At 42.2% G+C, this 14,715-nt stretch overlaps 1 protein-coding gene across 1 annotated transcript in view; it reads left to right on the top strand.

The window, feature by feature from the left end:
* NDC1 (NDC1 transmembrane nucleoporin) overlaps positions 1–14,715 on the top strand; it is a 57,409-nt gene that overhangs the window by 18,705 nt on the left and 23,989 nt on the right. The window contains exons 9-11 of the mRNA XM_068238991.1: positions 2,067–2,156; positions 5,125–5,206; positions 9,360–9,521. Coding sequence (XP_068095092.1) covers positions 2,067–2,156; positions 5,125–5,206; positions 9,360–9,521 — 334 coding nt within the window. The remainder of the gene's footprint in view (positions 1–2,066; positions 2,157–5,124; positions 5,207–9,359; positions 9,522–14,715) is intronic.

Genomic DNA, 14,715 nt, shown 5'->3' with positions numbered 1-14,715 from the left:
CTCCAGAATCTGCTGATACTGAGTGGAATTCATGCATCCCTCAAATTTGACAAGATTCCCAGTCCCTGCACTGGCCACACAGCCCCACAGCATGATGGAACCACCACCATATTTTCCTGTAGGTAGCAGGTGTTTCTCTTGGAATGCTGTGTTCTTTTTCCTCCATGCATAACGCCCCTTTGTTATGCCCAAACAACTCCATTTTAGTTTCATCAGTCCACAGCACCTTATTCCAAAATGAAGCTGGCTTGTCCAAATGTTCTTTAGCATACCTCAAGCGGCTCTGTTTGTGCCGTGGGTGGAGAAAAGGCTTCATCTGCATCACTCTCGCATACAGCATCTCCTTGTGTAAAGTGCGCTGAATGGTTAAACGATGCACAGTGACTCCATCTGCAGCAAGATGATGTTGTAGGTCTTTGGTGCTGGTCTGTGAGTTGACTTTGTTCTCACCATTCGTCGCTTCTGTCTATCCGAGAATTTTCTTGGTCTGCCACTTCAAACCTTAACTTGAACTGAGCCTGTGGTCTTCCATTTCCTCAATGTGTTCCTAACTGTCTAAACGGACAGCTGAAATCTCTGAGACAGCTTTCTGTATCCTTCCCCTAAACCAGGGATGTCAAACTGGTCCTTTGAGGGCCGAGGTCCTCACACAGCTCAAATTAATTGATGGGTCTGAATCAGGAAACAAATGACCCCCTTAAATACTCTTTCTCATGATTGGATTCACCTGTGTATGTAGGTCAGGAGTTATTGAGCTTACCTAGCCAATTTGAGTTCCAATAATTAGTTCTAAAGGTTTTGAAATCAATAAAATGATGACCGTGCCCAAATTTATGCACCTGCCTAATTTTATTTAAACTATTATTGCACACTTTCTGTAAATCCAATAAACTTCATTTCACTTCTCAAATATCACTGTGTGTGTCTCCTATATGATATATTTACGGTAACTGAAATTTTTTTTCATCGTAACAACCAACGATTTATACAGGAAAATCATGATGATTAACAAGGTTGCCCAAACTTCCGTATTCCACTGTATGTTTTCCTTTTCTTGTTACTGACCCCTGTGGCCAGGATTTAATCCAGTGCACTCCATCCTTCCCCGTCTGTGACTATTGTTGGCGTGCACACAGCTTATGCTGGTGTATGTGCATGGTGCACATAGATGTATTTTGTAGCTCCATTGTGCAATTAGTTTGATGCACTATCTGTCCCAGGAGAGGACGTCAGGATATGCGTTCCTAATCTTTGGATAGGTTAGATGCAATGAATGTTTGCATGTCTGCACTAAGCATGTTACAGGGTCAGAGTTGGGACACCTACAAACACAGGGGTACCTCTGCGCGATGTAGAGGACTACGCAAGAGAATGTATTTTAACTTGGCTAAATTCCTGGATGATTGATTTCTGTGAATGGAATTTGAATAAACATATGCATGTTAGTGTGCAAATGGTTAACTGTCTTTGCCATTTTGCTGGCAACACCCCCCTTTAGCACCTCCCTAATAACTTATATAAAGAGGAACTCCAGTGAAAATAATAATGTAATAAAAAAGGTGCTTCATTTTTACAATAATTATGTATAAATGATTTAGTCAGTTTGCCCATTGTAAAATCTTTTAAATCCCTGATTATTACATGGTGACATTTTTACTGTTGGCAGGTGATGTAGCTGCTGCAGGCTTTTTTAGCAGTTAAAAACAGCTGTAAACAGCTATTTCCCAAAATGCAGCAAGGTTCACAGACAGGAAACTGCCAGGAGTACCATGGTCCTCAGAGTTTCTTATGGGAGGGGTTTCACCACAATATCAGTCATACAGCGCCCCCTGATGGTCTGTTTGTGAAAAGGAATAGATTTCTCATGTAAAAGGGGGTATCCGCTACAGATTGGGATAAAGTTAAATTCTTGGTCGGAGTTTCTCTGTAAATGTCCTAACTTGAGGTGATGTGTCTGGGTTTAGTCTCAGTACTCTACATTAGCAGATTGTCATGCTGCAGTGCTGAATGGAAATTTTATTCCTATATTGGTAAATGGGATTCTCATGCTGTCTCTTGTCCCTCAGACCCGGATGTTTCCCGTACAGATGTCTTTCATTGAAGATGCAGAATTGAGCCTCCCCAGTGCGCTGAGCTGCAGCTCTCCTCTCTTAAAGGTGAGATCTCACCGGATCATGTGACTCCCGTTCCAAACTAAGCACTCCGCTACTCTGGAGTACTCATAGCTGCCAGATGTGCAGTTCTGCCTACCTTAACTTCCTGTGTTCACATTGAGTGCAGGTACTGCTGGTCCCAGGTCTGTGCCCACTTTGTTGTTCTTTCTCTCCATTGGCACTGGATATTGTGGGCAAGTCTGGCTAATTTCCTTTTGTTCTGTAGGCATCTGGCCTCAAAAGCTTGTAAAAATGGTATTTTAGCTGCTCTTCCAAGGCCATATTAGCGGCCATAGAAACAGCCACACCAGTCCCACAAATATAAATTGGTAGTAGACAACTGATTTGGGCGTTTGTTTTAATTGTTTACAGCCTGCCAGCTCCGATCGCGTACTAGCAGGCTGATTGCGTCTGTCTTCCCTGTGCGAGCGAATCTCCCTGCTAATCTCGCGCATCGCGAGATGACACAGCAGTGCGTCCTGGAGGAACGAGGAAGCCACTCTGCGGCCGCCAGCCTGCATTAGGAGGTCGGAGAGTGGTTAAAATAAAAACACAGATACTTAAGGAGAGGGAAGTCTCTGGCTCCTATAGATCCTTCCTGTTCCTTTCCTGGTCCCGTCGTCCCAGCCCTGTGTCCCCCGTTCAGATCTCTTGCCTCGGGAGCTTGAAGACGGGTGGGTGCGAGAGACCGCGCTCACGCATGCGCATTACAATGCCACCAGTCTTTGGGAGCACTCGGGTTCCTGAAGAATTCTGAAGCCTCCTGCGGCGGGGGACACAGCGCTGGCACTTGGGGACTGTGAGTGGAAACAGGAACGAAACAGGTAGAGGGTTACCGGGCATGAGATCTCTGCCGGGACTGGCCGGCAAAAACTGGCAAAACCTCCTGAGTGGCGTAACGCTCAGGAGGTTAAGGTGCAGCTTCAGGAAAGGGCCAGGAGCACATGGCCAGGCTGAAGTTTGAGTTAGTTATTACATGTAAATGTTGGTGTTCAATTTCCCCAGGATTTCTGTGCAAAAAGTGATAAAATTAATTTTTATCACTTTTTTTTTTTCCTGTAACTTGCCAAAATGTGTCAAGCAAGGGTCTAGTATACAGTGCAGGAGAGTATTGATGTGTATGTATGTCAGTACTGCGAGGGTCTAGTATACAGTGCAGGAGAGTATTGATGTGTATGTATTTCGGTACTGCGAGGGTCTAGTATACAGTGCAGGAGAGTATTGATGTGTATGTATGTCAGTACTGCGAGGGTCTAGTATACAGTGCAGGAGAGTATTGATGTGTATGTATGTCAGTACTGCGAGGGTCTAGTATACAGTGCAGGAGAGTATTGATGTGTATGTATGTCAGTACTGCGAGGGTCTAGTATACAGTGCAGGAGAGTATTGATGTGTATGTATGTCAGTACTGCGAGGGTCTAGTATACAGTGCAGGAGAGTATTGATGTGTATGTATGTCAGTACTGCGAGGGTCTAGTATACAGTGCAGGAGAGTATTGATGTGTATGTATGTCAGTACTGCGAGGGTCTAGTATACAGTGCAGGAGAGTATTGATGTGTATGTATTTCGGTACTGCGAGGGTCTAGTATACAGTGCAGGAGAGTAGTGATGTGTATGTATGTCAGTACTGCGAGGGTCTAGTATACAGTGCAGGAGAGTAGTGATGTGTATGTATGTCAGTACTGCGAGGGTCTAGTATACAGTGCAGGAGAGTATTGATGTGTATGTATGTCAGTACTGCGAGGGTCTAGTATACAGTGCAGGAGAGTATTGATGTGTATGTATGTCAGTACTGCGAGGGTCTAGTATACAGTGCAGGAGAGTATTGATGTGTATGTATGTCAGTACTGCGAGGGTCTAGTATACAGTGCAGGAGAGTATTGATGTGTATGTATGTCAGTACTGCGAGGGTCTAGTATACAGTGCAGGAGAGTATTGATGTGTATGTATGTCAGTACTGCGAGGGTCTAGTATACAGTGCAGGAGAGTATTGATGTGTATGTATGTCAGTACTGCGAGGGTCTAGTATACAGTGCAGGAGAGTATTGATGTGTATGCACGTTTATACTGTTCACAGCATGTTTTGTATGGACGGATATATATGTCCATAATGCTAGGGAGGTTAAAGGACACCTGAACTGAGGATATGGTGGCTGCCATATTTTTTTTCTTTTTAAACAATACCAGTTGCCTGGCAGCGCTACTGATCTCTTTGGCTGCAGTAGCATCTGAATCACTCACCGGCTTGTTCAGGGTCTATGGCTAAAAGTATTAGCGATAGAGGATCTGTAGGACAGCCAGGCAATATGCATTGTTTAAAAAGAAATGTCAGCCTCCATATCCCTCTCACTTCAGGTGTTCTTTAAAGCGGACCTGAACTCAGAACGTCCTCTCTGCTCTAAAAGATGAGCAACAACATAACCTCCTTAAAGAAAAACATTTCCTTGTTACAGCTGATACAAATCCTGCAATAAATCTGCAGTATATCTACTTCCTGCTTTAATAGAAGCAGACTTCCTGTGCCTTCAAATGAGCTTATCTGCCGTGGCAGTCAGGTAACACAGGAGAGAGATCAAATTACAACCTGTGATTACTCACAGATGAGGGGCAATTAGGGCTAAACTAAATTCTAAATACACATAGCGTGCTTTCTCTAGGTTTTTTCTTCTGTCCTGTGCAAGAGTTCAGGTCCACTTTAAGTAAATCCTGCGTGTGTTGTCCAAAGACTACTGAAAACAAGGTCCTCTTCTGCTTTAAAAGTGGTTATCCTAAATAATCTGCCTTCCACTAGATGTCACTACAGTGCCTCTTTAATTTGTATTGCACACCCAGGATTTGTCCCTATCAGAAGGTGTCACTCTCTCTCACAGTGTAAGAGGAATACCGCCTTATGTTTAGTGTTTGTGTGCCTTTTGCTAATCTGCAGACTGGTGGTATATGCATTGTCTGTGTCCTGCTTACCTCTTGCAGTATTTGGCCTTCCAGGACCTGGTGCTCCTCGCTCAGTACTCCCCGATCCGGAGGCAGGAAGTCTTCAGCCTCAGCCAGCCAGGTAAGTATAGCTGATCTAAGCCCAACTATTTATTTAGTAAAAGACAAATCTGGGCAAGGCAACTTCTCATAGTTATCATGTTAGTAATTATAGGACTTGAAAAACCCACTGCCTGCAGATGTCCCCCATTCATACAGACTTTAAAGAGGAGCTGTTAGCCATACAATGTCAGAAAAAAACCCACATATATAAGTAGATATAGCAAAGGAATGAACAGCGCTACTTAAAAACAGATGAGTGCTTACCTGCAAAAAAGTGCACACCCCACTCATGGGATTCAAATACACAATGAGCACACACATGACCTGTCTACCACTTGGAGGATGTTAGTTTCCACTAACAATTTGCAATTTGTTAGGTACTCGTCCCTCCCACTGTCGAAGAAGTCTTTCCTCCATGGGAGGGGACCTAACACTAACTAAATTCTACCTATGCATAGCCTGGGCGCGCTACCAGTACAAGTACCTAACAAATTGCATGCAAGCTGTTAGTGGAAACTAACATCCTCCAAGTGGTAGACAGGTCATGTGTATGCTCATTGTGTATTTGAATCCCATGAGTGGGGTGTGCACTTTTTTGCAGGTAAGCACTCATCTGTTTTTAAGTAGCGCTGTTCATTTCTTTGCTATGTTTGATTGATTTATTTCTGGTCAGCTGCTCCCACTTAATAGTGTTTCTTTGGTGTATATGCAGAGCCTCTGTTTGGGTTCAAGGTGCGTTTGTGGTTTCTGGGGGGGCTCAGCGCATCTCTGAGCTGAGGCCATTCAGAGGCGGCCTGGTGATGCGCTGATCCCACTTTTTTTGCGCAATATATAAGTAGATAAGCTCTACTTACATAACATACTGTATGTATTGCACTGTCCACTTTTTGATTTTAGTGATTTTTCTACAGTAAAAAAAGAAAGAAAATCCTTCTTAGCATTTCCCATTTTAAGTGTGGCTCTTTTGAAGCCAATTCTGATGTCATTTCCTCCCTTACTCTCCTCTGCCTGATTTGCCCTCCCTCCACTATAGAAAGTGTATTGTCTCAGCATGAGAAATATTGGCCAATCGGAGAGTAACAGAGGTGTGGGAGGGGAAAACAGGAGGGAAAGAGGCTTTAGCCAATCAGGCTGCATGAGGGGAAGTAGAGAAGCAAAAAAGGACAACCCAGCATGCCCTGCAACTTCCTTTTTTGTGTACCACATTTTGTGTGTACCAAATAATAGTCAGGTAAACTGGGGAATGATCATTTATCAACAAGAAAAGTAACAGTGATTTTAACTTTTGGATTGCCTGATTAACATCCTTATCACTTGTTTACCAGATAAAAATAATTGATTTTGATGCCCGACAGTTTTTACACTTTAATTCTATACCTGGCTAGTTTCCTCTTAGAATGTTCTATTTTTGCACACCATGACCCATATGCAATTCACTTTTTCTCCTGAGCTGGCTCCTAGGAGGTCATTCTTCATATTTTTAAAATTAATTTTCAGCACTTTGCAATTGGAAAAAATACCAACAAGTAGTTGAAAAAGTACTGTCAAAATTATTCTGAGTATTTTCTTGCTTGCTGGTGCTGTGAAAGGCATTTTATTGATAAGATAAAGAAGATAAGAAAAATAAGAAGAAATAGTGAATTGGATCGGGCCCATGGTGTCTGCTGTAATGTTTGAGATGCCGGGGAATGTAATCTGGCATCTATTGTCTACTTGGGGTGTCACATGGTCACACTGGATCTGTGAGAGGTATATGGAGGTCACACGGCACCTGAAGCGAGATTTCCTTATTTCCTTTTAAACCATACCAGTTGCCTGGCAGTCCTGATGATTTTGGCTGCAGTAGTGTCTGAATCACTCACCTGAAATAAGCATGCGTTTAGTCTTGTCAAATTGTTGCCAGAGACATCTCATTTGCATTCTTGATTAGGGTCTACAGTGGAACCTTGGTTTACGAGCATAATTCATTCCGAACACATGCTTGTAATCCAAAGCTCTCTTATATCAAAGCGCATTTCCCCATAAGAATTTAATGGAAACTCAGGTGATTCGTTCCACAATCCAAAAACAGTTATAGTAAAATAGTATAAAATAAAGATGTAAACAAGTCTTTCACTTTAACAGAATCATTGCCATCTGGTGGCTCGCCCCCAACCTGTTTTTGTGTGTGGCTGTGTGGCTTTAACCAGCAACGTATTCAATGACCGTTACTTTTGAAGATTGCATGGAAATGTGACATTCCGCAGTCTCTATACACAGATTAAAGAGAAACCGTAACCAAGAATTGAACCTTATCCCAATCAGTAGCTGATACCCCCTTTTACATGAGAAATCTATTCCTTTTCACAAACGGATCATCAGGTGGCGCTGTATGACTGATATAGTGGGGAAACCCCTTCCACAGTGTGATGTCTGCGCCTCACAGCACCAAGGTTCTGACATCACACTGTGGGAGCCTTGTTGCATTGTGGGAAATAACAGCTGTTTCCAACTGCCAAAAAAGCAAGCAGCATCTCTTTCCACTGACATCACCTGCCAGCAGTAAAAATGTCACCATATGATAATTGTCAGAATGTAAATCAGGGAGAGGAAAGATTTTTGCAATGGGCAAACAATGACAAAATCATTTATACATAATTATTGTAAAAAATTAAGCAGTTTTTTTATTATATTATTTTCACTGGAGTTCCTCTTTAAGTTCAATTAAAGTGGATCCAAGATACACTTTTACTCATTGCATAATTGTGTCCCTTTCCTATTGTTTATAGGGCATTCCTCAAGCCAAATACTTTTTTTTGTTTTAATACTCTAATTCCCTATAAACTAAACAAGCCTTGCCCACAGCTCCTTTTGTACCTTGGCACTGTAGCAAGGGCTTATGGGAACTCAGTCTGGGCAGGAGGAGGAGGTTACTAGCCATTGATTTCAGAGGCAGAGGGGAGGAGGAGAGGGGAGTGAATTTACACACAGGCAAGCTGATAGCATCTCCAGCCCTCAGCCTGTGAGAATGTGACCAACAGAACATGGCTGCCCTCATTGTATCACAGGAATAAATAATCATAAACTGTTGAAGCTGTTTGCAGCTAGATATGCTGTGTAAACTATCTAAACTTTAGAGGAGATGTATAGACAAGTTACTTGTTATAGTTGGTTTTTCATCTCAGATCCACTTTAAGTACAATTCTGCAGCTCCAAAGGGAGAAGTACCGTATATACTCGAATACAATTCGACCCCGTATATAAGTCTACTCCAATATTCAACCCTCTTAAGATGGAATTTTTTTTTATTGACTCAAGTATGTCTATCCAGAAAAGTTAATGGCTGCACTTGGGGCTCTGGAGGGGTTAATGACTTCCCTGCATACAGTATTGCAGCCATTAACCCCTCCTGTCCCTTAAGTGCAGCCAATACCTCCTCCAGGTCCCAAGTGCAGCAATTATTCACTCCCCTTCTTGCAGCCCAGTATTTCCCCCACCGCCCCTTTCCTTGTTAATTGTTGTGGCCAGGAGTGTCAGACCTGTGTTTTCTCTGCATTTCCTTTCCTCAAAGTGTCACTTACCACTGGGTACATTGCTGCAAATAGGAATGTCACTATCAGTGTGCTCAGTGTTGTCCGTGACTCGTGTATAAGCCGACCCCTATACTTTTATAGAGTGAATCAGACCTACATTTCTATACTTATACTCGAGTATATACAGTATAGTATAGTATAGTATAGTTGTTGTTTTTTTTTTTTTGCTTGTATATCAAGTCAAAATTTCACAAAGTTTTGCTTGTTTATCAAAGTGCTCTTAAACCAAGTTGCTCTTAATTCAAAGTTTTACTGTATAGCTAAAAGCATCAGAGGCAGGGGATCAGCAAAATAGGCAGGCAACTGGTATTGTTTAAAAGGAAATGAATATGGCAGGCTCCGTATCCCTCTCGCTTCAGGTTCCCTTTAATTGATGTACTGAGCAGCCAAATCACAAGTGAAAAGGAAGAATGCTCTATGGTAGTAGAAAGCATATTTGGTTCACCAATGGGTGTTTTGTCCACCCCCTTATTTTTATATGCTTTTTTTATATTCGTTTATCCGTTTGATTGCTATTAGTTTGCTTGGTTTAGTTGTGGATTATGTTGGGTTTAATTTAGAAGTTCTTCTGAAAAGCGTGTGGTTCTTGTTCTGTGACAGGAGGTCACCCTCACAACTGGTCAGCAATCTGCAGGGAATGTCTGAGTGTCCTAAGCAATCTCACCTCCCGATTGGTCGCCCACCAGGAAGCTGCTGCCAGTAATGGGCGTGTCCGGCTCCCATCATCCTCAGCAGAGACAAAGAAGTCCTCCAGCAGCTCAGGTCTGTCTGTCTGTGCTTTATCTTATAGTAAATATGCTTGTCATTTCTACACATTATTTCAGTAGTTAATCGAAAATCTACTTTTGTTAAAAAATAGGGATGAGCGTCTGAATTCAGTGGAATTCTGAAATTCGGTTTCCAAAGCGGTATTCGAAAATTGGAATTCCGCGGAATACTGCATTTTCGAGAGCGGTATTCTGAGTTCTAATAATTAAATTTTTTTTTTAGGCCAATCCCAAGACTCAAAATTATTAGGCCAATCAGAGAATTCAAAATTTGCGTATTATAGCATATATCCGAAATATATACAGGATTGCGCTGAATTTGGAAATCAGAGTATCAAACTTTAAAGAGAAACTGGAGAAAAAAATGATATAATGAATTTGTTGTGTAGTACGGATAATTACTAGAATATTAGTAGCAAAGACAATACACTCATTTTTATTTTCAGTTATAGGTTTTTTTTTTATAATAACATTGCATCATTCTCTAATATTTGCAGTTTACACACTACTCAGCATTCTAAATGATTTTACAGAGCAGGCTAGTGAACTGTCCTCTGCAGGAAAATAAACAATACAGTGCCAGACACTTGAGATAACATGCATCAGAAAACAGAGCTCTCTACGACTTTGTGGCGCTCAGTGGCTTTTTTGCATAGATGGAGTTTCTTAACTCTTCCTGTACTGCAAACTATATTAGATTAATGTCTCTGCTCCTAATGTTTTATTTCTTAGCTGTACTACACATACAAATCATATCATCATTTTTTTTTCCGCTTGAGTGTCTCTTTAACCTCCTTAGCGGTAATCATGAGTCAGGCTCGGGTTGGAAATCCGCAGCTCAGAGTGGTAATCCCGTGCCTTAGTGAGTTATATTCAGCAGCTGCTGCAGATCTCTCTGCAATTTGTTTTTAGGGTCTAAAAGCTTGTGAAAAAAAATTGCATGACTTTTAGACCCTAAATCTGGAAATAATCAAAACGCCAGGGAGAGGAATTCCATCGGAATCGGGTACAGCACAAGTCTTTTTGCAGTTTCTTATTAAAAAATTATCTTTCCATTTCAATCTACAGCTGCCTAAGGATTTCCTGTAAGTTTAGATTGCTTTTCTTTGCAACCAGTGGTGCTCATCCAATATTCAGGTATCCAAACTACCCAGATAATCCGAACTTTTTCTGCTATCTGAACCTTGAATAGCGATTTGGGTCTTTTTTATAATCCGAATAGCACTATCCGTCAAACTCGGATTTCCCATTTGAAATCCGGGCGGATAGTTAGTGCCGATATACGAGCAGAAGCCAAAATCGCCTTCAATGGCAAAAAAATGTTTTTTGCCATTTGAAGAGACCTTTGGAAGCATTTTAAGCCATTTTCAGGTCACTTCCTGTTTTCTATCCGGATATATCCAAAACCGGACGGATATCCAGGATATTGGGTTCGGATATCTGAGTTTACTCGGATACGCAAAAGTTCGGATTTGGATATCCGATTCGGCTCCAGATATCTGGGTATCCGGATCAATTCAGATTTTGAAAAGGGGTATCCGAGCACCCCTGTTTGCAACCAAGACAACAGTAGTCTGGAGAATGTGTAGAAACTGCCTCTTGGCTCCAGGGGGAATAGGCTGCGCACAGTAGGAGCCTTTTACACATTTTAACACCTGTACTAATACAAACCTGGCAGCAAACTTTATACACTCCTATCCGTAAGTATCGAGGGGAAAAAAAAGCTGAAATAACATTTCTGCAATCTATACCATTTCCCTAAATAAAGCCCTGATTTTTCATGAATTTTGGGGATGCTCCAAGTATAAGCCCCACTCCAAAAATAAGCCCTTATTACAGTTCATAAAAAAGTCAGTGTAAGTAGTGTCCAGGCAGCTATGGTATACATGTAATAGAATGCAGCAGGGCTGATAGAGACCCTTCGGCAAGGAAAGCAGAAACCACCCAAAACAATCTTATTTAAAAGACCCCACGAGAACCAAAACTATAAAGGCTGGCAAGTGCCAGACTCGTTGCACATGGTGAAAAATAAGTCACAAGAATTTTATGATGGCAATTCAAAGCTTGGAGAGCTCTGATCATGACAGAGTATGATTAAAATACATGTTGACTTTTTGTTTCAGAATAAATACATTTTGTTCATGGGAAAAAAATAAGACCTCTCCTGAAAATAAGCACTAATGCAACTTTAAAGCAGACCTGAACTGAAAATTAAAAGTGAAAATAAATATACACACGTCATACTTGCCTCCCGTGTAGTCTACTCCAGTGTTCTCCCCAGGAATTTTTTCCAGCCGGGTGGCATGAAAAAGTAGCCGGGTGGGGTGTGACACGGGAATGCCGGACCAGTGCAACTCTGCTTACAGCATAGGTGGAGGAGGAGACAAGCCGATGTACCTGCTAGGTACACACAATGCAATTTTCTGACAGATTTACTGTCAGATCGATTATTTGCAACATGTTAAATCTGATTTTCAATCGATTTTCCGTTCACTTCTATGAGAAACGGAGCAGAAATTTGATCAGAAATCAGATTGGACGTGTTGGAAATAGTCGATCTGATGGTAAATCTGTCAGAAAATTGCATCATGTGTACCAGGCATTAGGGAGAAATTGTTTCATATGATGGTGCTCAGGTTCCCCCAGCAACATGATTGACGGTAAAGATTAGATTGTAAGATCTTCTGAGTACAGTTAGTAACATTACGGTAGGGTTTAGATTGCAAACTCCTCTGTGGATAGTTAGTGACATCACAGCAGGGATTAGATTGTAAACTCCTCTATGGATAGTTAGTGACATCACAGCAGGGATTAGATTGTAAGCTTCTCTGTTTGTAGTTAGTGACATAATGGCTGGGATCAGATTGTAAACTCCTCTGTGGATAGTTATGCCTGGTACACACCATGCGATGTTCTGGCAGATTTATTGCCAGATCAATTATTTCCAACATGCCCAATTTTCCCTAGGATTGAATGAAAAATCGATTGGAAATCAGATAGAACATGCTGGAAATAATCGATCTGGCAGTAAATCTGCCAGAAAATCTCATTGTGTGTACCAACCATTAGGGACACAACGGCAGCGATTAGATTGTAAAATAGTTTGTGGATAGTTAGTGTCATCACAGCAGGGATTAGATGGTAAGATCCTCTGTGGATAGTTAGTGACAGAACAGCAGGGACTAGATGGTAAGATCCTGTGTGGATAGTTAGTGACAGAACAGCAGGGACTAGATGGTAAGATCCTTCCTGGAGAGTAAGTGGCATAAAGGCATGAATTAGATTGTAAGCTCTTCTGTGGATAGTCAGTTACCTGATGGCAGGGGTAATTCAATTATCATAAATGATCATAGATATTGATCCAAAATAGGCAGCAAAAAGCTGGATTAATAAAAAAAACACACAGGTGAGAGCCACCACGTATGTTATCTCAGATGATCACCTGCACACGTCCTGTCACAAGGCTTTGTTACATAGCCTGATAGCAAAGCAGAGTCCCCTCGGTATGCAGCTGGCCAGTGTCCTGTCTGGGAGACTCCGAGATCTGCAATCCACACACACCGGGTCATCTTGAGGAGTGAGTAAGGGGGAGAAAGGGGGAAGGGGTGTGAATCCACACTGCCAGCGCAGCCACTCAGTAAGTGAAAAGAAATTCCTAACATTCCAGCCAGGCAGACTTCACATTAAGCTAACCTGTATTTGTAGCTGCTTCTCTCTGCCTGGCTGTTCCGTGCGCGGTGCCCCGGCTCCCTCCTTGATCTATCATTTGCCGCCAGCTGCCTCCACGTGTAGCACAGCACTGCATAAGCCACTCCCCAAGCCATGCTAAGAGCGCAGCGATTGGCTGAGCTGTTACACAGGCCTGTTTTCAATGTAAGGAAGCCTGGCAGCTCTAAAAGTTTCGCCGGAGCCTAGAGAAAGAATGCCAGACAGAATCCGTGATAAGCGAGCCCCTCCAGCCTGCCCGCGGCCACACCCACTGCTGCCTATCTGCATAGTTATGCAGGCTACAGACGGAGGTAGAGATGAGGGCAGAAGGCGTGCGTGCAGACTGCAGCTGTCGGCATGATGTAGTGTAGCGCGGTCGGACGCTTCTGCTTTGGCTGTTTTTTTTTCCTAGCTAGGTGGGCCAATGACAACAGGCGGGCGGGGTTTAAAAACAGCCGGGCGGCCCGCCCCCCTGATTGGCCCTGGGGAGAACACTGTACTCCTCAATCTCTTTCTCCTCTCCTGCGTCCTGTTTGTCCCCTGTGATCAATGGAATTCTCTGTCCTCCATTTTGAAAATGGCCACTACCCCATAACAGCTTCCTGGTCAGCACACTGTTAAACTGTAATATTGCGCACTTGAGCCATAGGGAAACATGGACATTACCTTGCACATCAGTTGTCCTTTCAGTTATAACTGACAGCAACTGATGTATTTCGGGTCTGACAAAATCTTGTCAGAACTGGAAGGGATCACTGTAAGAAGTGAGCATCTGAGAGGAACTGACGGCAAAGTAAGTATGTAAGATTCATTTGCAGGTACAACATGTGTTTAACCTATATAATAAAACCCCTGTGTCCCTGCTTCCTCTTATGTCCCTCTGTCCTTTTGTTTTTACTTGGGACAGAAGGAGGATGAGTGCAGGAGTTGTGGGTGTGCGCGCAAGCACAGCCATTGCAAGGGGGGCAGGGGGGTCACGGCAGAGCCCTAGCTTATTACTAGTATTAAATAATTTTACTTGGTTCAGATTTACTTTAACCACTTAAGGACCGCAGTCTTTTCACCCCTTAAGGACCAGAGCCTTTTTTCCATTCAGACCACTGCAGCTTTAATGGTTTATTGCTCAGTCATACAAGCTACCATCTAAATGAATTTTACCTCCTTTTCTTGTCACTAATACAGCTTTCTTTTGGTGCTATTTGATTGCTGCAGCGATTTTTACTTTTTATTATATTCATCAAAAAAGACATGAATTTTGGCAAAAAAATGATTTTTTTAACTTTCTGTGCTGACATTTTTCAATTAAAGTAAAATTTCTGTATACATGCAGCGCGAAAAATGTGGACAAACATGTTTTTGATTAAAAAAAACCCATTCAGTGTATATTTATTGGTTTGGGTAAAAGTTATAGCGTTTACAAACTATGGTGCAAAAATTGAATTTTCCCATTTTGAAGCATCTCTCTCATTTCTGAGCACCTG

Source organism: Hyperolius riggenbachi, chromosome 6 (assembly GCF_040937935.1).
Source record: "Hyperolius riggenbachi isolate aHypRig1 chromosome 6, aHypRig1.pri, whole genome shotgun sequence".
NCBI classification, from domain to species: Eukaryota; Metazoa; Chordata; class Amphibia; order Anura; family Hyperoliidae; genus Hyperolius; species Hyperolius riggenbachi.
Note: the sequence above shows the minus strand (reverse complement) of the source record. Positions and strands in the feature narration are given on the sequence as shown.